Below are 27,604 nucleotides of genomic sequence, written 5' to 3' on the forward strand. Positions count from 1 at the left end.
ACACAGAAGGAGGCCATTCGCCCCCTCATGTCTGTGCCGGCTCTTTGCTAGATGAATCCAAAATTAATCCCACTGCTTCGTTCTCAACCCAAAGCCTGTATCTTCCCCTGCTTCAAATATTTATCCAATTTCTCCTACACTCATCTACATATTTATTAAGTCCCTGCCTTGTATTCCATTCTGCAATCCTACCCGAAATCGGGTGGGATTATGGCGGAGAATGATGAAAAATTTGGACAGTGAGGCCAAATGCCCCAACCGAGATTTCCCACCCCTGCTGGGACCGCTGCTGGCTCCTTCTTTCCCATCTGCCAATGTGGGGGCGCAGGGCCCGAGTCCCAGTGGACTTCCCTCCTCTCTGCCCCAATTACCACCACTTCATGGGGCACTGTGGGGAAGGTGATGGTAAGCCCCAGAAACTGGTGGTAATGATCCTGGGTTCCACCAGTGGTGGGAGAGAACCTTGTGGCTGCCTCCTCTCCCTCCAGCCCAACCCCTGCGGCCTACCAGGCTGCCGATATTCTCATTGGTGGGGCGCTTCTGCCCTTTTAACTGTCTGGATTCCTGTTCTGGTGCTGCAGCACTGCCAGGATTTCATGGCTGGGCAAGAGCGGGTTCTATCTTGGCAATGGGAATCCTGCCACAAGATCACCACGCAGGGGCGATGACCCCTGACTGAAGCAACTGGGTCAGGGTTCCAGCAGCGTTGGAAGGATGAGCAGAAGTCCAGGTTGATATTATCAGTGAACACTAGTGTTCACTGGTTCTATGCCATCCTTTAGTTGCCATTAAGAGAACTATCCCATACTGTCTCAAATATCAGAGATCAATTCCCTGCCTGCTGGTCAGATTCCTCAGAGCTTTATAAGCTATTCAGAAAGAAAGAGGAATAAATTTATTTGGACAGACAGAGTACATGAAATCAGAACTATTCCTTTTTAGGCACATTTGCTCTTTCAAAATGGCAATTCAATCCCTTCTCCATTTGGAATTCTCCAAATCGGTATTGCTTTCATTATCTGCTCGTGTTCACTGTGACGCTTCAACGGTTAACCTGATTGCATTATGGACAATGCAAGTTGCATCAGAAACATCTTCTCTCACAACACAAATGTGTTACTTCAAATGCTCAATCAATATTGTACGTAAAGGACTAAACACACCTGTCCATCTTTGTACCAGCGAAGGGTGGCTGCTGGGATTGCGTGAGACTCGCACTCAAGAGTTAGGCTGTTGTTTACTTTGATCTTAATTTCTTTCGGTGACAGACCAAATCCTGGGACATCATCTTTGTTGATAGTAGGAGGGACTAGGCAAATAAAAAATAACCAGCAAACCATTATAGTCCTCTTATGTAAAACAAGCTTTTTGATTAAAGTGGTCTTAGCAGCAATATTCTCTATTAGCAGACTTACTAAATGGAGTGGTTGCTAATCTATTAGGCATTTCACAGAATTTCAGGATAATTGAACTACATTGAAAGCACTTACTATACACTTTTACTTCATAATTCTTTAACGTTTCTCCAGCTTCATTAGTAGCGATACAAGTATATCTTCCCGAGTCCTCTTCCTGCGCATTCAGAATCTGAAGAGTTCGACCCCCTGAAGTTGGGAAGGAAAAGTGGAGGCAGAATTAGCTGAATTTACACTATTGATGAAACTTGTGAAGTGAGATCTGCAAAGTCTCAATATTAGCCAAAGCTGGGACTTGAACTTATGTCTTCCACATATAGTCCAAATCTAATACTTTTCATTAGAGGCTTGTATGTTGATCACATTATTATATAATTTCATTCAAACTTAATCAGGTGAAATCATTAGGATTTGATATGATATCAACTGGTTGTTAGCTCTCTCCAGTCAATTAACCATCATGACAAAGGGGGCCACTGATGCCATAAGATATTTGATGCTCTTCCTTATGTCAACTCTCCCAGCTGTATGCCCATTGTCACACTTCCATTTATACTTTCCCATGCACTCTCCCATCATCTTAGTTTTGACTTCCAACATAGTCTTTTCCCAGCTGCCACCTCCTCCATTATGTTTTTTTAAAATTCGTTCATGGGTTGTGGGCGTGCTGGTGAGGCCGGCATTTATTGCCCATCCCTAATTGCTCTTGAGAAGGTGGTGGTGAGCCGCCTTCTTGAACTGCTGCAGTCCGTGTGGTGAAGGTTCTCCCACAGTGCTGTTAGGAAGGGAGTTCCAGGATTTTGACCCAGCGACGATGAAGGAACGGCGATATATTTCCAAGTCGGGATGATGTGTGACTTGGAGGGGAACGTGCAGGTGGTGTTGTTCTCATGTGCCTGCTGCTCGTCCTTCTCGGTGGTAGAGGTCGCAGGTTTGGGAGGTGCTGTCGAAGAAGCCTTGGCAAGTTGCTGCAGTGCATCCTGTGGATGGTACACACTGCAGCCATTGTGCGCCGGTGGTGAAGGGAGTGAATGTTTAGGATGGTGGATGAGGTGCCAATCAACGGGCTGCTTTATCCTGGATGGTGTCGAGCTTCTTGAGTGTTGTTGGAGCTGCACTCATCCAGGCAAGTGGAGAGTATTCCATCACACTCCTGACTTGTGCCTTGTAGATGGTGGAAAGGCTTTGGGGAGTCAGGAGGTGAGTCACTCGCCGCAGAATACCCAGCCTCTGACCTGCTCTTGTAGCCACAGTATTTATATGGCTGGTCCAGTTAAGTTTCTGGTCAATGGTGACCCCCAGGATGTTGATGGTGGGGGATTCGGCGATGGTAATGCCGTTGAATGTCAAGAGGAGGTGGTTAGATTCTCTCTTGTTGGAGATGGTCATTGCTGGCACTTGTCTGGTGCGAATGTTACTTGCCACTTATGAGCCCAAGCCTGGATGTTGTCCAGGTCTTGCTGCATGCGGGCTCGGAATGCTTCATTATTTGAGGGGTTGGAACTGAACACTGCAATCATCAGCGAACATCCCCATTTCTGACCTTAAGATGGAAGGAAGGTCATTGATGAAGCAGCTGAAGATGGTTGGGCCTAGGACACTGCCCTGAGGAACTCCTACAACAATGCCCTGGGGCTGAGATGATTGGCCTCCAACAACCACTACCATCTTCCTTTGTGCTACATATGACTCCAGCCACTGGAGAGTTGTCCCCCTGATTCCCATTGACTTCAATTTTACTAGGGCTTCTTGGTGCCACACTCGGTCAAATGCGGCCTAGATGTCAAAGGCAGTCACTCTCACCTCACCTCTGGAATTCAGCTCTTTTGTCCATGTTTGGACCAAGGCTGTAATGAGGTCTGGAGCTGAGTGGTCCTGACGGAACCCAAACTGAGCATCAGTGAGCAGGTTATTGGTGAGTAAGTGCCACTTGATTGCACTGTCGACGACACCTTCCATCACTTTGCTGATGATTAAGAGTAGACTGATGGGGCGGTAATTGGCCGGATTGGATTTGTCCTGCTTTTTGTGGACAGGACATACCTGGGCAATTTTCCGCATTGTCGGGTAGATGCCAGTGTTGTAGCTGTACTGGAACAGCTTGGCTAGAGGCCAACAGCAGCTAGTTCTGGAGCACAAGTCTTCAGCACTACAGCCGGGATGTTGTCAGGGCCCATTGCCTTTGCTGTATCCAGTGCACTCAGCCGTTTCTTGATATCACGTGGAGTGAATCATATTGGCTGAAGACTGGCTTCTGTGATGGTAGGGATATCGGGAGGAGGCCAAGATGGATCATCCACTCGGCACTTCTGGCTGAAGTTGGTTGCAAACGCTTCGGCCTTGTCTTTTGCACTCATGTGCTGGGCTCCGCCATCATTGAGGATGGGGATGTTTGCAGAGCCTCATCCTCCCGTTAGTTGTCAGCTTTGATCTGATCCGTTGGTTGTGGAATCACTTAGCTCTGTCTATAGCATGTTGCTTCCGCTGTTTAGCATGCATGTAGTCCTGAGTTGTAGCTTCACCAGGTTGGCACCTCATTTTTAGTTATGCCTGGTGCTGCTCCTGGCACGCTCTTCTACACTCCTCATTGAAGCAGGGTTGATCCCCTGGCTTGTTGGTAATGGTAGAGTGAGGGATATGCCGGGCCATGAGGTTACAGATTGTGCTGGAATACAATTCTGCTGCTGCTGATGGCCCACAGCGCCTCATGGATGCCCAGTTTTGAGCTGCTCGATCTGTTCTGAATCTATCCCATTTAGCACGGTGGTAGTGCCACACAACACGTTGGATGGTGTCCTCAGTGCGAAGACGGGACTTCGTCTCCACGAGGACTGTTCTGAGGATATTGGTACACATTCTCTGCCCATGACAATCATCTAGCTTTCTTAGCAATTACAATTCTGATTTATACTGATACCTTTGGGATAGACCTTACAATTGAGCATATTACTTAACTACAGTGTTTGACTTAGCTCATGTCCAAATTAGTATGAGCTTTCTTCTGCTCACTGTTCTTATACTAGTTCCAATGAATGATGACATCCTAGCTAGACATCACAAAAAGCACTAAAGGTGTCCAAATTGGACAGTCGATCAGTCTACTAAAAAAGTTGTATAATATTACTAATTTGCTACTGTGCATTGAATTATTAAGATATCATACTCCCAAAGCATAATAAAGACATCCAGGGCAGATGATCGTCAGTAGTTTCTTCATTTTAACTCCTTGTGGGAAGGTGATAAGCACATTTATAAAGCACAGGGTTACAATTTTACTATGTCTAAATCTCCCCTGGCCTTGAATTTAATATTGTACTCCTGAAAATTGTTCATGGAAATTTGAATGGGACCTTGAGCTTTAGAATCTTGATCTAACAGTCATACTCTGGTGCTGAGATGCAGGTAGACTATTGAAGTACACTACTGAATGTTTTTTTTAATGCATGTAACATAAAAGATTTACTTCACGGTATTTAAAAAAATTATTTTAAAGTGAAGGTTAATCTAGTCAAACAGTTTAATGATGAGCAAGAACTGACTAGAAGAAATGAGAGTTTGCAGTATATGAATGTTACACCGTTTTAATGGACTGACTACCAATATATTGTGACATCTTTACTGAAGTGGTGTGTATTATTTGACTCATGGAAAGTAAGAAATTATGGATGAGAAATAGGATATTTAACCCATCAAACTCATCCGCTCCACAGACTATGGCCCCAATTTTAAGTATGGGCAAGGTTTTGGGTGGGTTTTGGGTGGGTTTTGGGTAGCAATGTAAGTTAGAAACTCTACCACTGCTCAAGTAGTTAGGAAAGCAAATGGTATGTTGGCCTTCATTGCAAGAGGATTTGAGTACAGTAGCAAGGATGTCTTACTGCAGTTATACAGGACCTTGGTGAGACCACACCTGGAGTATTGTGTGCAGTTTTAGTCTCCTTACCTAAAAAAGGATATACTTGCCATAGAGGGAGTGCAGCGAAGATTCACCAGACTCATCCCTGGGATGGCAGGACTATCATATGAGGAGAGATGGGGTCAACTCGGCCTGTATTCACTCGAGTTTAGAAGAATGAGAGGGGATCTCATTGAAACATATAAAAGTCTGACAAGGCTAGACAGACTGGATGCAGGGAGGACGTTTCCCCTGGCTGGGGGGTCCAGAACGAGGGATCACAGTCTCAGGATAAGGGGTAGGACATTTAGGACTGAGGAGAAATTTCTTCACTCAGAGGGTGGTGAACCTATGGAATTCTCTACCACAGGAGGCTGTGGAGGCCAAGTCACTGAATATATTTAAGAAGGAGCTATATAGATTTCTAGACACAAAATGCATCAAGGGGTATGGGGAGAGAGCGGGAATATGGTTTTGAGATAGAGGATCAGCCATAACCATATTGAATGGCGGAGCAGGCTAGAAGGGCTGAATGGCCTTCTCCTATTTACTATGTTTCTATGTTTCCAGAAATGAGGCCTGGGCTATTTTAATTCCCAAGCCACATTTAAATCCCACTGGCCAACTGGCCAACTTCCCACCGTTCCGGGCAAGAAGTCAGCAGGATGTCATGGAAAATCACGTGGCCCGGTGGCTGCCCACCAACACCAGTTAGGTGGTGGGATCAGTTGCCGAGGCCGTCTCGCTAGAATCTTGTGATCTGGAAAGGGGGACGAGTTTGCAGCAGGAGAGGCCTAAGTTTTCCTTGTGGGGTTTGGAGGAACACAACTTCAGGGGCTGACCAACCTGTACCCATCTCCCTCCATCTCCTAAAGGGGGCAACCATCCACAGACAAAACCCCCTGAAGATGAGGTGCTGTGAAACTTCAACATGTCCTCTAAAGTAATCAAGCAAAATTGCAGGAAGTTCATCGCACCTTATTATGCAGACTATTGGGCTCTGACCTATTGTATGCCACATAGTCTCAGCAGCACGAGAACCATTCTCTTTCATGGAAAAAATTATCATCAGTGTTTATTTTTCAATCCCGTTGTTAAGGAGATATTTATCCAGTTTTTTTTAACAGCTGGCTTTCGCCTAGAATCTATTCTGTATATCTGCTACTCTCTAGGGAACTTTCTCCCCCCAAATTTCTAGCCTTGCTTGAGGTTTGTTCATTTTGTATTTATGTCCGCTTTGCAATCAGAATCTAAGTTAAACAATCTGCCCGTATTTACATTATGTCTGCTTCTAATTATTTTCAGGACATAGGGCCCATTCCCTCAATCATCTTTTCTCTAGTGGAGACAAGATGTGATACATACCAGAGTATTAAATCCTTTTGCATATTGAGTGTTGTATATATTACTATGTGCAATGAATATGTAAAAATGTCCCTAATAGTACATTGATGTTACATGTAAATTAAGTGTAATATAATGCATATTACAGCATCTTCAAGAAGGTTGAAATTATATTTGTTAAAATTGGATAGTAAGAGCTCCGTCAATGACCTAATAGGTAAAGACATTGTCCAGTGCAGCACATCAGTCATACAGACCAGAAAGTTCCAGATTTGATTCCCACTCTCTGCTGAGTTACATAGAATTATATAGAATGTACAGCACAGAAACAGGCCATTCAGCCCAACAGGTCCATGCCTGTGTTTATGCTCCACACGAGCCTCCTCCCTCCCTACTTCATCTATCCCATCAGCATATCCTTCTATTCCTTTCTCCCTCATGTGTTTATCTAGTTTCCCCTTAAATGCATCTATGTTAGTTGCCGCAAATACTCCTTGTGATAGTGAGTTCTACATTCTAACTACTCTCTGGGTAAAGAAGTTTCTCCTGAATTCTCTATTGGATTTATTAGTGACTATCTTATATTGATGGCCCCTAGGTCTGGCCTCCCCCACAAGTGGAAACATCTTCTCTACGTCTATCCTATCAAACCCTACCATAATCTTAGCCAATCTAAATCAGAACAGCAATTTATGTTACTACAATTTTCCTCAGCACCCCTGGACTAGGGCCAGGCAAACTCAGCAAGAGGTCCCACTCCTGATTGCTATTCAGTGATTCCCTCTAGAAAGTGTGGACGTGTGGATGTTGGCTGGCAAGATTGGGTTCCGCTTCGAAACTCCTCATGGTTGAACAGCCTGTGAACACTCACTGTCTAGGCTCCTATAGAGAAAACGGCTGCTTGAGCAAGGCACCAGAGAGCTTCCAGCACCCATGGAACAGTATCCCAGCAAGAGACAGCGCCCTCAGGGGATTCAGCGAGATAAATGGATGATACATAGGCACGTGGAGGCAAACCCTCTAATTCTCCAACATAACATACCACAAAATGGCATGACACACATCTGCCGAGCATTAAGGAACAGGTGGACAGTCAGTGCTTGGACCCAGTGGCCGCAGTGTCCGCATTTCCTGCATTTTAAGCTTGAAAATCTTCAGAGAGTTGCCCCATTCAAACGTCCATATTCCTGGACTCCTGTCTCCATGCAGCTGTCCAGTCAGCACTATGGCTCTGTTTTTTAACGTGTGCTTGCTGCCACGCTTGGCAGGACAACAGGGGTCACAGTGAAGAGCATGCGATGCCACAAAGAACCAGCTGTCTAACTGTGGTAAAACGGAAGAAGTATTTTCAATATTATAATTGGAGAGATTTATCACTTGAGGCCTGGTTTTAAAACTGAAGAGTAATTCATGCATGAAGTGAATAGAATGTTCCATCTCCAACCATGTGTTTTAATGTTCCTAGGCAATTGACTCTAAATATTTCATACTAAGAGCACTCTGTTACAGTGAATTAATTCTTCCAAAAATAAAGCAGCCTCAATGATGCAAAAGAACCACATTCAGTGTTGGTCCTGAAGAATAGTCAATTCAGAATATAATTGCAACTCAAATTTACATGCTTCGAAAAATGATTTAATATTAAAATTTATAGAATGCCTTTTTACATCCACTTAATTCACTAAATTCTTTGTTTTAATGTTAAATTGGATCTCTGCGGTATTGTGATAAAATGCAATGCAGATGATTGGGGGCGATGCCAGAGTCAGATCAGCAGTTAGAGGTCTTACTGTAACCCAGAATGGTAAATTTATGAATGCTGATGGGAGTCCTGTTATTAGATGCATTTTTATAGCCTACCAGGAAAATTATACACAGTATAAGCATGATTTCACACAACTGCCTCAGATGTCATGAGCAGGGCCACTCCTCTCTCTCTCGCCCTCTCTCTCCCTTACACACACACACACACTCACTGAAACAGAGAGATTCATGCATTAGTATCTATGTAGGTGTTAGGACTTCATGGCTGGGCTGTTCAGCATATGCTCCCATCCTGAGGGCTTTGGCAGTGTTGTCGATTCTTCCATAGTGTAAAAAGTCCCACCATCCAGTTCTCTTTTATAAATACTTTGGCTATAATTACATCCACTTTTCAATCTGACTGATTTGAATAATGGCGGTTGAGCTTGTCCATGAGGTTATGGCAGGTAGAATAATTGGTCTTTACATGAGACTGTGAGGCCTTAGTTCAACATCATTGCATCCATTTTGCAGGCGTAGAACAGGCGCCACGGTGACAAATTTAACAGAACGACGACCTACGCCCGATTTGCGCAGGCATTGGGGCCACCGCTAAATTCATCAGGGCCTTTTTTAGGCAGCTCTGGCTCCTGCTTGAAATAAGCAATATTGAAATGAGGGTCTTGTGGCCATTTTCAGGAAATTCGTTAAGACTAGCTGGACCTTACGCAGCACAAGCTCAGGGGTCGTTAAATGGACCGTTGGAGGCCGCGGATGAAAGTGGGTAAGTTTTAAAACTTACCATAACGATTAGCATTTATTTCAATGGGGCCCAAAGACGGATTTAGGACGATCATTTCGCGGCCAATATCAGGCACTATCGAATTTAAGTTATTGTGTATATACACAAGCCAGTGTGTTAGGCTGTTCTGTAAACTGCATTATTCTGGCTGTAATCTCTTATTTCTATAATTAAATTGATTGTTGATGTAATAAAATAACAATTTAAATAGCTATATACACTTTTTTGGACCCATGACATATAGTAAAGATACTGATGATTTTATTGACTTTTACAGATTTAATGAAATTGTAATTATAAGTTAATGGGCTTCATGTTGCTTTAATTAGGAACCTAATTGCATAATTATATCGCGCATAAGGTTTGTTGGCTTAGATGGGGGCATGGAGTGAGATGACATTGATAGTGTAGGCAAAATTGATTTCAAACTAATGTCCTACAGCCTTGGGGGATAGTTGTGGAAACTAAAGTGTGAATAAAGTCAATAATAGCGCATAGATTTCTCTGGGCTTTGACAGATTTACTTTAAAAATTCCTTCCGTGTTTACCTCATAGCTCAGTTGGTATTCAGCTGTACAGGCTAGGAGAGTCTTAGGTTATGATCTCCAGTCTGTGGAGTTAGCTGACCTCAGTGGGAGCAGCAATTGGGGTACAACAACAGGCTTCAATCAGTGCCCCAATCCTGTTGGGGGGGGATGGTGGTGGGGAGGTGCAAATTCAGGCAGAGTTTTTGCTTCTGTTTGCTATCCATTGTCCCCTACTGGAAAGTATATGTGTAAGGGTTCGGTGAGAACAGGATCATGCTGGGTTTTGATGTGCCATGCAGTTAAACAGCTTACTCACGCTCATATTTAAAGAATGACTATTTAGGTGATAATCAGCCTGAGACTGCCTTCAGGAGCCATGAGGGGAGGGGGGGCAATCACTTTCAAGATTCCACCTTTGACATGGTTACCTCTTTAGGTTTCAGAACTAATTGTGAGTGCGGATGTTAATGTGAACTTTCACTTTCAACAACCCCCACCTCTCAGCATAATTATTACGATTGATTAGATCAATAAGAAACTGGTACTTTGTACCAATTTAACTATAGGCACAGAAATAGAAAATCAAAGGACTGAGGACAGCGATAAGCTGAACAGAGTCCCATTGTCTGAAAATCTAAAATATTCTGACACGAGTCCATCTAAAACAGTACTGTTGGTGATGTGGAATGAAATACTTGATAATGGGCTGATTATTTGTTTTCTTGAAGTACGTCAAACTTTCTAATAGTTTACTAGTCTTGTTCCACCCATATCTTTTACCAAATCAATTGTAATATATGGCTTAGCTAAGAATAATATGGTAGTTCTGACATATTTGTTACATATCAATTACTGTGGTAATAAGAGATTTGATCATAATAAAATGGCATGTTATTACAAAGACAAAATCATTTAATCATCTAGTCCTAGGTATACCATTTGCTTAATTACTGAAATGCTGCAACAAGGATTGATTAAAATGCAAATAAGTAAATCACCATGGCTGCTTTGCTCTCCTTCAGAATTGTTAATGGTCTCACCCAGGTGGTCCACTTAGAGCCAACAGTTACCAACTCCCCTGATCATCGGAACACATTCAACAAAGGACGACTTGGCACATCTCACTACCACGTCGTTTCATTGGTATCCTGGAAGGGATGCCAAGTGCATGGTTTGGCTGCATGACAGGGCTAACTGCAATTATCTTTAAGCAGGAGGTTTCAGCCTCTCCTATTTACAAGTTCAAATATTCAGATTCCTTCTGGGTTCGGACCAAGCAGATCATGTTTGGTGCAGCACAGTGCCGCATTCCACCCAAGCAGATCATGTTTGGTGCAGCACAGTGCCGCATTCCACCCAAGCAGCCAAACGCTGACATTGGCATTCACTCAAATCTTTAACAGATTGGGAAGACCATGGCGCCAGCTTGCCCAAATCACAATTCAAAAAGCCTGAACTACATGATTCTCAGGCTCCACGATCTGGCAGAAGATAGACAAATCTGTTTCCAACATTAGGCCAAATCTCTCCACTTGAGAAGAATGGAGTCACGTGCAACACATCTTTAGGCAAGACAGATTTGTTGAATACCAATTTTTCGGTAAAGCAATCTGAAATCCAAGGTCAAGTATCAAAAGTTCTATTAAAGCTTGATGTGATCGCATAGACCTCCTCAGGAGACTAACACGGGACGCAACCAACAGAGTACCCTTTGTCGTCCAGTACTTCCCCGGAGCGGAGAAACTACGCCATGTTCTCCGCAGCCTTCAACATGTCATCAATGAGGACAAACACCTCGCTATGGCCATCCCCACACCTCCACTACTCGCCTTTAAACAGCCACCCAACCTCAAACAGACCATCGTTCGCAGCAAATTACCTAGCTTTCAAGAGAACAGCGTCCACGACGCCACACAACCCTGCCACGGTAACCTCTGCAAGACATGCCAGATCATCGACACAGATACCACCATCACACGAGAGGACACCACCCACCAGGTGCATGGTTCATACTCCTGTGACTCGGCCAACGTTGTCTACCTCATACGTTGCAGGAAAGGATGCCCCAGAGCATGGTACATTGGCGAGACCATGCAGACGCTGCGACAACGGATGAACGGACACCGCGCAACAATCGCCAAACAGGAGGGTTCCCTCCCAGTCGGGGAACACTTCAGCAGTCATGGACATTCATCCACCGACCTTCGGGTAAGCATACTCCAAGGCGGCCTTCGAGACACACGACAACGCAAAATCGTCGAGCAGAAATTGATAGCCAAGTTCCGCACCCATGAGGACGGCCTCAACCGGGATCTTGGGTTCATGTCACGCTACACGTTACCCCACCAGCGAACAAATGTTATCTGTTTTTAATATAATGGGTCATTTGCTGGCTTTCTCTGCCTTCCGGATGTTTCTGCCTCTCTCTGGTTTTTTTTCCTGTTTGTTTTTTTGTTGAATGTGTATTCGGGGGTTCTGCAGGTGACACCTCTCTGTCTGAACACGGTGATTGCCTTGGCAACGGGCAGTTGCAGGGGCATTCTGTAAACACCATGTATTGTTCTATATGTATAAATGCGTAGGCTTCGAGGAGCTCCTGAACATTTACCTGAGGAAGGAAGAAGCCTCCGAAAGCTTGTGAATTTAAAATAAAATTGCTGGACTATAACTTGGTGTTGTAAAATTGTTTACTATTAAAGCTTGTCTAATCAGCCAAATCAAGATCAGGCACAAGAAAGTTAAACAACTTCTAAACCAATCTCCTAGATCAAAAAAGGAAAATATTACCACCATTTGCTGTAGAAATAGGCTGTAGGTAAAAAGTCATCAAATCAATGCTTAAATGGATGGACCTGACAATGTTATTTGGTTATCAGTCTTAGTCTTCAGTTAACATAGATAGAAAAACTCAGCTTTCTTCATTTGAATGATGGTTTTTGTCTCTGGAAGCTTTGGATTTTTAACAAGAGTGATTAATTAATAATTTGTGTTGGCACAGCAGATAACATGAGGAATACGATACTACTTCAGATAATTACAGTACACCATATTCAGGTAATCCTTGCTATTATTCAAAAAAAGGTGATTGCTTACATTTTATGATATCAAATTCTAGTGTATGGTTGAGCTATCAGTGGATTTTTCTTCTTCTGAATTTAGGACAATTGACTAAAATAAAAATACGCTCATTACATTCATTTTAAAATTGTTTAGAAAGCCAGCTAGATCACCAGATAGTTGTAAACTTATATTGAGCAGATCTCAGATTAAAACCCCAAGAAGATGGATACTTCAATTAAATTTTCTCAACATTAATGAACATTTTTACAAAAAAATCTAGATCAATGGGTTTGACTCTGGGGTTCAATTTCCCGTAGGTCCCATTTTTAAACGTGCCAAATAGTTTACAGTAAATCCATGTCGGTGCTATTTTAACAGTCATTAACCTATTGGTTTTCAACAGATTTTGTATTCAACACATTTGTTAAATAGGTTGAAAAGTGCTAAAATAACACAGATAGGAATTTAACACAGTCGTGCTAAAGATAGGAAGCAGGAAATTAAACCCCATGATTCTTCCTGCTCTAATTGGAGAGATTTCAATTGATTGAACAAAAAGTTATTAAATGATAGAGAGACTAAAACATTTAAATGATGAGGAAGATGACACACACTTGATTGCCACAGTGTAGGCAAATTCCCAACGATCTATCCTCAGCCCCCTCTTCTTCCTCATCTACATGCTGCCTCTTGGCGTCATCATCCAAAGACAGGGGTTCAGCTTCCACATGTACACTGATGACATCCTGCTCTATCACTTCACCATCTCCCGTGACCCCTCCGCTGCCTCTGTGTTGTCAGACTGTTGCCCAACTTTCAATCGTAGACGAGCCACAACTTCCTCCAGATAAACAAGGGATAGACCAAAGCCATCGTCTTTGGTACACACCACAAATTCCAGACCCTTTGCTACCGATTCCATCTCCTTCCTTGGCCACCATCTCAGGTTGAACCAGAATTTTTGCAACCTTAGTGTCCCATTCAACTCCAAGCTGAGCTTCAGACCTCGTATCCTCTCCATTACAAAGACCACCTATGTCTACTTGCATAACATCACCTGCCTCAGCCCATCTGCTGCCAAAACCTCATCCATGCCACTGTCACCTCCGGACTCGACCATTCCAATTCACTCCTGGCCAGCCTCCTGTTCCACCCCCCCCCCCCCACATAAACGTCAGCTCATCCAAAATTCTGCTGCCCATATCCAATCACAGACTGACTCCCACTCACCCATCACCCTATCTTTGCAGGCCTACATTGACTCCCAGTCCCCAAATGCCTCCAACTTAAAATTCTCGCAGTCATGTTTAAATTCCTTCAGTGCCTTGCCCCTTGTTACCTTGGTAATCTCCTTCATCCCTACAACACCCTCCCCCACACTCTGCATTCCTCCGACTTTGGCCTTCTGTACATCCCCCCTTCCTTCATCTTACCATTAAGGGTTGTGTCTTCAGCTGTCTAGGCCCTACGTGTTGGAATTCCCTCCTTAAACCTCTCCACCTCCCTCTCCCCCTTTGAGATCCTCCTTAAAAAACCCATTTCTTTGACCAAGCTTTTGGCCATCTGTTCTAATATCTCATTCTTTGGCTCGGCATCCATTTCTGTCTGATTATGTCTCTTTAAAGAGCTTTGGGACATCAAAAGCGATATATAAATGAAACTTATTGTTGTTAATGACACACATAATAAATGTTACGAAGATTTTTTATTACAATGTTATCTCAGTAGGATTTTGCTACATTCCTGCTTAAAAAAAATCAAACTTTGCTTTCATGATTAATACAAAGCCTGTATTAGTCTTGTGCAATCTTGATACGGATACCAAATTTTTTCATACAAATCCTTTCCATAATACAGTACAAGAATACACTTTATCTGTTAGTTTCTGTTTAATCCTATTCTGTAGAATCCCAAACTATTGTTCTGGTGTTTTGTTACTTGCCAGCTACAGTTTGACTATGAAATGTGTCAAACTTTCTTTTTCACCCAGATATATCTGTTAATTGTATCCATATGATTGCTATCAATTAGTGTTAACTGCATTCAACTGGGGACTCTCTTGTATCCATTTATATGAGAGTTTATCAAGGGAGTGTGGGGTGGGTAATGTGCATCTCTGTGAATAAAGGCTTGGAAGCAACTGAAGACCAGGCTGTAGTATTCCATCCTTCACCACCGGGCTATCCAATTTATTACAATATCCTCTTATAACCTTTTTTGGATATGTAAGGCCTAATATGTGTTGATGATTTCAATTTTTTTTAAGAACAGATTTTGTATTTTGATTCCACGTGCTCTTAATTCTTAGGAATGTACAGGACCAGGAAAAATCATTATGGTCCATCTGGCTGATCTCAAATAGAAATATGCAAATGCCACAGGATCTTTAATATCCATCTAAACTACTAGAATAGACAGATGGGGCCTTGTCTCATTTGAAAGTGGGCACCTTTGACAATGCAGCACTCCTTTAGTACATCACTAGAGTGGCAACCTAGATTAAGTGCTCAAATCATATAGCGAAGTTTGAACCCATACTTTGTAGCCCTAAGATGAGAGTGCTACCAACTGAGCCAAACTGACTTGTTAAAAGCTTGTTCCTGGGCATTTCATATTATTCAGAGTCAGATAGTTACAGAGATATACTTATACTTTCCTGTCAAGAAACTGCAAATTATATTTAGCACTTAAAAGGATTGCTATGTTAACCCATCTAGTTTTCATGACATCGGCGATATCATAATAAAAAAGCTTAAGAATAATTTGTTTTCCCTTGGTTATAATATTTTTATATTTACCTGGAAGGATCCGGATATTTTTGTTAGAGTCGAAAGGTGCTCCATCTTTGAGCCAAGTGATCGTTGCAGGCGGGTACGATTGTGCCTCACATACAAGGGAGGTGGGGCTATTCAGAATGACAGTGACATCTTCTGGAGTGCCTTGATTGTCAACACCAGGGATTTTTGGAGAGACTGGGTAGGGAAAGAGAAAACCACAAATAAGTTATAAAGCTGATTCAAGCTCCAGTTACACTAGAGCTATAAATGTACAGTATAGAATATGTTTTGCACCAATTGGTGATATTGCAGGGGCCAATAATATGATCCCATAAACAGTGATTCCTGAACACGCTACTCGTTGGGTATTCTGTGCATCTGCAATCAAATGAACTGAGCTGGCACAATAATGTGAGGACAACTAATTTAAATATTACTCCCAGCGTATATCTCAAGACGTGCTGGGAGAGCGCTGAGGTCACAAGGGTGGAATTTCCACAGCCAGCGGCATGTAAACGGCTGCAGGCACATGCAGGGCAGCAAAACTTTTGGGGAGATAATCTTTTGAGGCCCAAATGTGCAGCTGCAGGTAAGTTGGATGGCCCTAATGAAAGGTCAGCACAACCCAGGCAAAAATGTTTTAGTTGCCCCGTAGCCCTCCCTTCCAACGGGCACAGAGTGACTGGTGTGCTTCTCCAGTCACCAGCTACATTAAGTGGCACAGGCCTTATTTGCATTGCAAATGAACACTTGATGAGCCTTGTGCACAGTTAATGTGCAAGCCCCTTATGCCCCAGGCTCTTCCTACCTGCAATCAGCATTCAGGACATGGAGTAGGTCTCAAGCCTTTACGCTAGGGTTGCCAGCTCTGGTTGGAGGTATTCCTGGAGGTTTGATCATGTGACACCTGATCACATGACAACTGTCAATGTTATTGTACGTACCATATAAAAGTTGTGTCCCCTGTAGTTGAATATCTTTGCTCATGACTTGGTGCCAACAGCTGTTGAGTGAGAAGTTCCAGGAGACCGCCGGTGAGCAGGCGAAGAAGTTAAAACAGAGGGTGGGGGAAACCAAGGACAGAAGTCTTGGTGAAAAATTGGATGGGGCCGTGATAGCGGGTAGCGTGATAGGCTATTACCCCGCGCCCAATGCCCCCTGCGCAGGCAGGACGCAAGTTTGGACCCAACAGAGCACTTACCTGCAATCAGCATTCCATTCCAGGCCTTGCACGTGGAATCAATGCAATTCACACTTTCCACCACCAGAGGGAGCTCAATCTCTTAAAGGGAGGATGTTTCTTAGAAATCTCTTAAAGGTAGCTGGTACGTGTTACTTGCTGAAAATAACAGTCTACTGTCTGCACGGAGTCTGAACAGAGACCAGACATCGCACACATAAAACACAGATGCATGTCCCATCCCTATGTTTACACATTGTTGAGTTATGTTAAAACATGGAATAAAGGTTGCGCACTCTTAAATCCCACATCCTCCAATCTGCATGCCAGACCTCACCAATCTGCTGATCTGAGTTGGTACCAGGCCTGCGAGAGTGCGTGCATCAAGGTTCTCTGCTGATGCACTAGAAACCTTGGGTGCAAGAGGTGGACAGAAGGAGGGACATCCTATATCCGCAGTGGTGGAGGGGGGGGGGGGGCGCAAGAGTCCCTCCAGACATATACTCAAAAGGCAGTGGGAGGCAGTGGGGGACGAAGTCAATGCCAGACGCACAACATCATGAACATGGATGCAGTGCAGGAAGAAGTTCAATGCTTTGACATGAGTGGTCAAGGTGAGTGAGGTCAACTGTCAAGTGGCGTCTCCTACCAACTGCACCATGCACTAGACCCCCCATCACCCACCTACCAACAAACTCTTCCAATCAGTACTCAACTCTTCCAATCAGATGCTTCCTCTCACGCTTACACATTACCACTGTTTCAAGCCGTCCACCCACAACTCAAAGGCCACACACACTGGCAGCTATTCAACCATGACAGGCACATCACCCAGACACACGTCCCACTTTCTTGCAGGAGAAGGTGGCGCATATCAAGAGGCAGCAAGTAGCAGTGGCATTTAGCCCCTCGAGCCTGTTCCACCATTCAATGAGATCCTGGTGGACTTGTGACCTAACTCCACATTACTTGTCTTAGCCCCATATCCCTTAATACCCTTGGTTCACAGAAATCTATCAACCTCAGATTTAATATTCATAAGTGAGCTTGCATCAACTGCCGTCTGTGCAGAAGAGCGTCCCAAACATCTCTCACCCTTTGCGTGTAGAAGCAATTCCTAACTTCACTCCTGCAAGTCCTGGCTCTAAATGTCAGGTTACGTCCCTGTGTACTAGTATTCAAGTGTAGGAGACCTCCAAAAACAGCTACAAGTGTCTTGGCAGCCAGAAGCAATAATCCAGCTACTAACCTGTAAATCCTGCATGGTTCCTTTAAATAGCACTGGTCCTTCAGGCACTCTAAGACACGCTCAGATGGTCAGGGTTATGATTGTATGTTGAGTTGAGCGTTAAGTCCTAAAATGGTGTCTACCACTTTAAATCAGCATTGCACACTGATTGAAGCCATTTTCTCCCTACTTTACATGATTCCAGCGTTCGTTATCTGAGCCTGCGCTAACTCCTATACCAAGATGGCGTCTGGCGCATGTCACGCAGGAAATGTGCGCGCGCATCCAAGACGCCATCTTGGATGTTGGAGAGGCCGTGTAGCGCCGAAACAACCTACACCAAGTGACCATTCCCAGGTCCTAGTCACTCATCCGACTACCAACCTCCATTCCGCAGTCTCCCTCTCTCGCCCGATCCCCATCCCTCTCTCTCCCCCAGAGTCCCACCTCCATCTCCTCCCCAAGGCTCATCCCCCGACGCCCAGAACCCTGTCTCCCTCTCCTCAGTCAAATCCCGTCTCTCCCCGTGCCAGCCAGTCCTGTTGCTGTTCACACATCTGTGGGGACCGATTTTCGTGATGCTGGAGGGTGACGTCACCGAGCAGGATCCTTCTTCGAGCAGCAGCCAGTGACATCAGAGTCGGGGAGGGGGGGGGAGCATGGGACAGTGCTGTTGTGGCAAAAAAATTAAAGTGCAAAGATCTCCCGAGCTCCTAGCAACAGTGCCTGGGAGATCCATTCCCTATTCCAGGAGACTTGGCAACCCTACATTGCATATATTTATATGGGGCCTCAACACCCAAGGATTTCCAGTGCTGCAGGCCACATTATTGGTTCTGTAGGCCAATGTTTAGTTCAAAGTAAAACTTCCTAATCCTTTGACCAAAGTACTCCCTTGATCTGAAAACCAAAAGATTCACATCAGAATGGAGCACACACCTGATGCCTGACCCCTGCCTTTTTGTTTAGAAATGAAAAGCTCAGAGCTCAGGGCATGGTGGTTTAATATCACCTGACTATCAGAATTTTCTGACACTTATATCTAAAACCAAAGCCTCAGTTGCAGCAGGGCTGCCCAAGTCCCTGTGTTAAATGGCTGGTAAAAACAAGGCCACTCTCTTGAGGAAAACCTGACACTCTTGGGAAGTTAAAATTTACAGTTGTCAAGTAATCTAATGCTAGAATTGTATTATTTAGCCGAGTGGGCTTTAAATGTTAGAAGCAGTACTTAGGGTACCTACCTAATACATTTAGATTGAAGTTCTTGTTCTTGTCTCCAGCTGTGTTAGAGGCAATGCAGGTGTATCGACCTGTATCGGACACATGTGCACTCACAATCTGGAGAAAGCGCCCACTGGATAGAATCCGATGCTGCTCATCTTCAATCAGCGGTTGACCATCTTTCACCCATCTTATTTGTGGAACAGGATTGCCTTCTCACAAAAAAAAACAACGTTCTGTGTATTCCTTTTTTAGTATGAACTGTAATTATCACCTTTAATTCTTTGCCCTAACTGTAGCAGATGGACTAGTGAACTACTCCAACCTGAAAATTATTAAAATGTTGATTTAGAAATGCATTAGGTAGTCTTGTGGGAAGTTAGATGGTTGGCTAAATGAAAAAAATGGTCTACTCCTGCCTTTAAGTCATCACTTGGTTACCAGAGAATAAATTGTCCATTTGCGTGTTCCTGATATGGAGCCATGCCCACTACGAGTATATATTGGGATATTACATGCAGCCCATGATTTTCCATCCATTGGGATTTTCATGGGTACACGATCTCTCAGTACACCCTCTCGGCAGACAATGCTTTGCACCAGGAGCATGCAAGTGGAAAAACTACTCCTACGATCGCTACCCCAATCGATACCAAAGTTTCCTGCAGCCGCAGGGGCAGGACTAGTATACTGTGTTTTTAAGTGAATCACCTGTACATAGAAATTCAGTACCATGGCATTGAATGGAAACAAATCCTGTACGTGGAGAATTATAATCAACTTGTTCTCAAGTAGAACTTAGTCCTACCTTCCTATTTACTGGCACTGCCTGTGTTGTGTGTCAGTAGGCTATTGTGCTACTGTCTTAGAAATAGCTAGTTAAAATATTGTCCAGTGATATATGTGATATAGTGCAGTCGCCAAAATAGCATCACATGTCTACAGGTGAGGCTCAGTGCATAAGTGACAAATCACAACTAGACTATCATCAACTCCTGAATGGAGATATCTGTCAAGTCACACTGCTGGCTATTCATATTAATGGGGGAAACAATGAGTATTTTTTTGTAATAGTTTTAATCATCCAAGAAATTTGGTCTATACTACTTTGTGGTGTTGTTCCACTCTAAATACATTCTTTTGGTCTCCTTATCCCTCCTGTCACACACTCATGCTGGTGCTCTGGTATCTTACCCAAGTGGCTGTTTTTACCGTCCCTAGTCCAGGAGGGCCAAGTCTAGTTATAGCACTTTCACAGTCAGCCAGGCTGGAATGACTAACTCAGCAAAGTCTTATGGATAATACCAGTAGCCTCCCTGTGTGATAGTGCCACACCAACTGGTAAATTTATGTATTGAGCTATTAGGAAAATCCAAGTAGGATTTTGACTGGTATATCTTTGAGTTCTGGTTCTTCACTCTGGGATGCTATTATCTCACATTTTACAAAGCTATAAGTTAAACCCTTTGAAGTCTCTAGAGGGCAGACACTAACCACTGTTAAAGCCCAATTTGCAACAGCAACCTATGATATCTTAAAACTTAAAGTTTATGACAATAATGCTACAATATTAGCCTAGGGCCACAGAGGTGATGTCTGGCATGCGATGTTGTCCTCAGCATTCATCGTTGTTGATTATAATGTCCTGCCAATCACCTTTTGCAGCCCTCCGGGCAACATGTTACATCACTCAACTGCTGATAACATCACTACATTGCAAGAGGAAGGTGTGAGCTACTTCAAAATTATATGGTATTATATCATTACTGTGCTCTTACCTGAAACCTCACAAGTGAGGGTAACACTGTGATTCTCCTTGATTTTCACATCTTCTATCTTATCTTCATTAACAATGCTTGGTGGTACTATTATAAAGGGAAAAAAATTGAGTTAGATGTTATAACACAGCCAAACCAAAATACTTTTCACCTCTTTATTAGACTTCAGGTCTAAAACAGATATTCAAATCAAATGAGGAGAATTCCAATTGAATCACTTAGGAAGAACTGAATGAATTGCAGTTTCCAATAACATGCATTGGTCCTGATGTACAAAATTCAGAGTCTTGGACACAGAAGTTGCACCTGCATTAGGATGACCATATCTAAGGATGATGGATCTTATTTCCAGCTGTCTCCATGATAAGAGAAGAACTTGCATTTATATAGCACCATATCACAATCTCAGGACATCCCAAAGCATTTTACAACCATGGGATTATTTTGAAGTAGGCTGTTATGTCAGCAAATGTGGCAGCCAATATGCACACAGCAAGGTCCCACAAACAAAACTGACCAGATAATTTGTTGTTGGTAGCGTTGGTCAAGGGAGGAATGTTGGTCAGGAGACTGTGAGAATTCCTTACTCTTCTTCAAATTGTGTTATGCGATATTTTCCATCCAGCTGAGTAGGCTTAGCTTAATGTCTCATCCAAAAGATGATTCAGAAGTGAGGGTTCTACCAAATAAGCCAACCTGCCACTAGTCTAGCAGGGAGATAAGGGAATATTGTGTATCTATTCTTGTTCCAAGTAACAATTCAGTGCTTCAATAACTGTAACTGAAGATTTTGGAGTCTTTGATGGTCTGAACTTTGGTGTTAAAGAGCGTATTCACTCGAGAAAATTTGAAGCTGGGCTTCTGTTGAAATCTGGTGTAATACTTTGGGGTAGGAGCTTGAATTCAGTTAGATTGACTGAACTAAATGATTTTTAATAAATTATTAAACTTGTTGAAAGCCAATAGTATTTGGATGGTTACTTAGAGACTCTACAATAGAGGTTCCAATGTCTCTTGATTGGTTTGAAACCTACCAATGATTTATATTTTGTGTTGTAAAGCAGAATGAGACTAATGGGTGGAGTGGATCATAAATTTGTTCAATTTCTGGTATTCTTTCGGTAAACTAAGCACATGCAAACATTTTTTCCAGTGATTGTGGTATTATATTCTAATGTTGAAATCTTTCTTCAGTACTCAAAGTGTTACTCTGATCATTGTATTCAACTGGTTGCTATAGATACACTTCTGAACTCATGGTAAATCTGTCAGTATTGAGGATTAACAATCATCAAAGACAAAGACCTTCGTTGTATGAGACAAAAACGGTCATAACAAAATGATAGGGGCTCACCTGGTAGCAGCATTTTCCATTCTTCTGAACTGGATATTGTCTATATCACACCAGTGACTACACTTCAAAAGTACTTTTTTGGCTGTAAAGCACTTTGGGACATCCTGAGGCCATGAAAGGCGGTGTAAATGCAAGTTAGTTCTTTCTTTACATGCAGGAATTTAAACCTTACAAGCCCTATATCCTGATGATAGTTTATTTTAAAAATAATTATTATTGCCAGTCTGTAAGTTATAAATATTCTATTTGTTCTAAAATTACAGCTCAACAGCTTTTAAAGGCAAAGTGTCAGTAGGAATTTCTGACATGGCAGAAATAATTCAATTAATACAATAATGACGTGAAAGAGTGTAATCTACATTGCTTGAAAAGAAAACTAAACTACCACTGATTTTCACGCTTTTTTATTTCTTTTACTGATCGTTGGAGAAGTGGTTGAAGCACTTGGAACTATTATTACTCTCCCACTGTCAGGCTACCAGCAACTTCTCCAAGTCAGCTCTCTCAAAGAGATCATCACCCAATAATTAAAGGTGTTTGCTGGTGGTGGGTGGGGGAGAAGAACAGAATAATATGATAGTTAATGATTTTTTGTCTCTTTGATTTTTTGAAAGGGATCCTGGTGGTAGTGCTCACTGTTTGATTACATTACTTTGGTGCTAATTGTTCAGCTTATTTGGAACTATCAAAGGGTGACAATGAAAAATATAAGCCTTTTTAAGAAATATTTCTATGCAGTTTTAAAAATGAAGCCTTGATATCAAAGCTTTCATATGAAGACAACTTTTTTTTTAAAAAACAGCCCCGTCACCACCTTTGATTTCACTGATATTTTCAAGCTGCTGCTCAAGATAACAACACATAAATGCTGTGATATACGTTTAAGCTTCTGACTGTTACCCCATCCCCCAACTACAAGACAATAACAAGGCCTGTTAAACTGTGGAGAGCCATATTAAGTGTATATAGTCACAGAAGGGTTTGACAGCAAGAACATGATTTTTTTTCCATCACTGTGTTGTGGAAATGGAAAGTGATTTGTTGAAATAGTTCCGCTCTCATTATATACCTAAGATATCAAGGTCAAAGGTTTTGCTCTCTTCTCCTGCAGAGTTTGTTACCACACAGGAGTATCTCCCAGAATCCTCCACTGCAGCATGCATCAAGCGTAGTATGCGACCTCCTGTGGGAAAATAAGAGTTCAAATGTTACATAAGGTAGGTAATTAAAAAAGGACACAAAAATAACCGAAATACTGCAGAATGTTTGTACAGCTTCTCACAAAGTTCAATTGGGGCCAAAGTAACAACTGACTACGCTGTTATTTAGGAATGTAATTATTTTAATTAATCCCAATATGCAGTTAAATCTCTCTGTGTACTGAAGATTTCTATGCCAAATAATCACAAAAGAACACAGATTACTAAAATGGGACTAATATGATTTTCCTCACACAAACAAGGAAACATTTATACTATATATAACTCAGGCACAAGGTCACCATCATTAAGCATAGCCACATATGTCTGCTATTGTTTAAACAGCTGTCTGTACCAACAAGTAGAGTTTGGCCTTGATGTCAATTAATTATCTGCAACATCTTACATGCTTCATGTTTTATCCATGGATGTTTCACAAAACTCTATGGGCTCATTTTACACTAAATTTGTGCTTAGAGTGAATCCAGCAGTGCCTGAACTTACAGGCAAATCTGATAGCAAAACATAGTGCTGGTCTGAGCACTTGGGAGATATACTGGTCTAGTGGAGCAACTTTCCAGAGATTAGCTCTGTGGAGATGTTACCCTAATATACACAAAATAAACGGTTTGTTCAAGCCACAATCTCCATGCCAACAAGCAATAGAATGACCTAGTAACACAGGCAGAGGAAAAGTGATGCTGTTTTGTTGTCTATCTGTCTGCCAGTGCATGCAAAAATAAATCTATTCTGCTGGTGGATTAAGGCAACTGTGAGGATTAATGTAAACAGAATAGCTCAATTGACTTTTATCTCAGTATTTGAAATCAACTCTAGCAGTTTAAAGCTACGTACATAATTAACTGCGGCTTTGCAGAACTGACAGCTTTGACATGTTCGCAGTGACTGCATTGACAATCATCGCTGTGATCTAAAGACTGATCAAGATCTGTAGCAATTACACTAGAGCTGAATGAGGACCATAGAACCTCTCCCTATCACGTACATGCACAGAATGGCTGGTGTATTGCATGGAAATGTGTGATTCTTGAAGCATAAAGGATTGATGCAAAAAAGATATTGATGCGTTGGAAAAGGTTCAGAGAAGAGCAACCAACTACAACTGTTAGGGTTTTGGGGCTTTTAATTATGAGGAGACACTTGCAGAGATTACTTTTTTTCAGTGGAGAAATGAAGATTGATTTAAAATGCTGACAGGCAGTGTCTAGATGTAACCAGAGGACAAGGGATTAAAAATGACTAAATCTGTGGTGAGACCAGAGATCAAAAGATTTTTTCCCAATAGAATAGTGGATTTGTGCAACAAACTACCAGTATAGCAGTTCAGACTGAGTTAATTAACTCCTTCAACGAGAAGCTGGATAAATATCTGGTTGTAATAGGTGGTTGTAACAGGATAAGTATAGATGAGATAATCAAAGTCCCCATAATGGGCCTAGGGACGAGGAAGGAAGCAGCATGGCAGAGTTGAATACCGGAGATGTTGAGGATGGATGAATAATTTTGCTTGATTATCTTTGGGGACCACGGGTATTTATACAGGCCTTGCATTCAGGAGTTCAAATGGGTGGAGTAAAAATGGCAGGGTATATTGAACATGGTCTGTGCAAGGAGCAAGCTTGATAGATTGTAAAAAGGCCATTTAACCTGTGTCTTTTATATTCTTATGTAAAATAACAGATTGTTGAATGTTTCCAGTTATTGTACATGGCTGTAGTTATCACTTGCATCATTTTTGTACGTATTCTTTTGTAAAAGCATACAAATGTACATAAAGGTCACTGGTATTATGCTTACCCGAGAGTATTCTCAAAGCATTACTCAGGCTGATTGGATGTCCATCCTTCAACCAGGTGATCGATGGTAGAGGGATGCCTGAGGCTTCACAGGTCAATGCAACAGGATTCTTAACCACGACACTGACATTCTCTGGGACTTGCAGAGCTGCACTAATACTTGGTGGCACTAAGAGCAAAAATGTGAAAATCAAGGGATGGAAATAAATTGGTAGTTAATTATATTTTTGCAATTAAGAGACTATTAATCATAATGTAACCTAAATCCTATCCATATAAACATGTTTTAAAGTAAATAATATCACTGATCAACAATGAATGCTTCCACCCTTTACTCAAACATCCTTTAAGGTGAGTGCACTGGAACAAATTGGACTAATAACTAGTAAGTAGTAAAGATCAGGGCCGAACTGACATCAATAGGTAATTCATCATTTAGCAACAACAACAACAACAACAACTTGTATCTATATGGAGCCTTTAACGTAGTAAAACGTTACACGGCATTTTACAGGAGTGAGTATCAAATAAAATTTGACACCGAGCCACATAAGGAGATTTTAGGACAGGTGACCAAAAGCTTGGTCAAAGAGGTAGGTTTTAAGGAGCGTCTTAAAGGAGGAGAGAGAGGTAGAGAGATGGAAAGGTTTAGGGAGGGAATTCTAGAGCTTAGGGCCTAGGCAGCTGAAGCCACAGCCGCCAATGGTGGAGCGATTAAAAGCGGGGATGCGCAAACGGCAGGAATTGGAGGAGCGCAGAGACCTCGGAGGGCTGGAGGAGGTTACAGAGATAGGGAGGGGCGAGGCCGTGGAGAGATTTTGAAAACAAGGATGAGAATCTTAAAATTGAGGCATTCCCGAACCAGGAGTCAATGTAGGTCAGCGAGCACAGGGGTGATAGGTGAACGGGACTTGGTGCGAGTTAGGATACAGGCAGCTGAGTTTTGGATGAGCTCAAGTTTATGGAGGGTGGATGATGGGAGGCTGGCTCGTGAGGTAAAGCCTCTGAGAATTTTGCTTGAAAAAGAATGATAAATATTGATTTAGGGATTTGTACTGCTAAATTTCATCACCAGTGATGTGACAATGCAGGAAAACAGCTAAAATGGAATAGATCCAAGTTGTTGCTTTGCCTAATGGTGAAAAGACTGTAAGCAAGCAATGGTATATTCTATGTACACAGATCACAGGACCATTTAAGCTTAACCAGTAGATGAACGATATTACTACTTACCATGTACGTTGAGGTCATATTTCTTATCAATCTGCCCTGCTACATTCACAGCCACACACGTGTACCGTCCAGTGTCAAAAACCTGTGTATCCTTAACCTGTAGTAGCTGTCCATCATTCAGGATAATGACTCCTCTGCCATTCACGAGAGGTCGACCATCTTTCAGCCATGTCAGTGTAGGACGAGGAATCCCCTGCGCCTTGCACTCTAAGGTAATGTCATTCCCTCGAATAACAATGACTTCAGTCAGACGACTCCCACTGTTGCTAATAGTTGGTCGGACTGCCAAACAAAAAGAAAAGTTAAACAACCGAAAAAAATTACAGTGAAGAAGAAAACTGATTGTTGTAACTACATAAAGTAAGTCAACTTCTCATTCTGGAGTATTTTAATTAGTTATAACACAAAAGTACTGCCCTTCAAAGGAGAAGAGAGTGAAAAGCCTATGGAACATGTGTACATTTGAGTTTTCGTTAGACTAGTTACAAAAGAATAGAACGAGGCAGGTAAGAGAATAGAAAAGCCCATCTAGTTTAACTTTTTCTAGCAAATGCTGGAAATACTCAGCAAGTCAGGCAGCATCTGTGGAGAAAGAAACAAAGTTAGTGTTTCAGGTCGATGACCCTTCGTCAGAATCCTTTGTCTTCGGCCTGAAACGTTAATTCTGTTTCTTTCTCCACAGATGCTGCCTGCCTTGCTGAGTATTTCCAGCATTTTCTGTTTTTATTTCAGATTTCCAGTATCCGCAGTATTTTTCTTTTGGTTTAGTTTTAGTTTAACTCATTGTTTAAGTTCACATAGACGAATTTGATCTCACCAAGCTCATATCCCTCGACACCCTATTGTATCAGGGATCCGTCAGTTTCTTCGGTCTTTTGTAGCTCAATACAAGCCACCATTATTACAATATCCTGCTTCACTCTAAAATGTGGAATTCATTTTGGATAAACTGTTTCATATTTTTGAAGTACTAGCCAGTGACGAAGCTAAATGTTTCCAAAGCTTTGTGATTGACTATAAAACTGCATCTT

General features: G+C 42.4%; 1 protein-coding gene across 4 annotated transcripts in view; it reads right to left on the minus strand.

Moving 5' to 3' along the window:
* hmcn1 (hemicentin 1) overlaps nt 1–27,604 on the minus strand; it is a 505,541-nt gene that overhangs the window by 130,875 nt on the left and 347,062 nt on the right. For all 4 annotated transcript variants that reach the window (XM_067990488.1, XM_067990487.1, XM_067990489.1 and 1 more), the window contains 8 exons: nt 26,574–26,855; nt 25,342–25,509; nt 23,394–23,507; nt 20,971–21,057; nt 19,213–19,404; nt 15,585–15,758; nt 1,491–1,604; nt 1,164–1,309 (listed from right to left, as the gene is read on the minus strand). In XM_067990488.1, the coding sequence (XP_067846589.1) occupies nt 1,164–1,309; nt 1,491–1,604; nt 15,585–15,758; nt 19,213–19,404; nt 20,971–21,057; nt 23,394–23,507; nt 25,342–25,509; nt 26,574–26,855 (1,277 nt within the window). The remainder of the gene's footprint in view (nt 1–1,163; nt 1,310–1,490; nt 1,605–15,584; nt 15,759–19,212; nt 19,405–20,970; nt 21,058–23,393; nt 23,508–25,341; nt 25,510–26,573; nt 26,856–27,604) is intronic.

The sequence above is a fragment of the Heptranchias perlo genome, chromosome 9, assembly GCF_035084215.1.
Source record: "Heptranchias perlo isolate sHepPer1 chromosome 9, sHepPer1.hap1, whole genome shotgun sequence".
Classification (NCBI taxonomy): Eukaryota; Metazoa; Chordata; class Chondrichthyes; order Hexanchiformes; family Hexanchidae; genus Heptranchias; species Heptranchias perlo.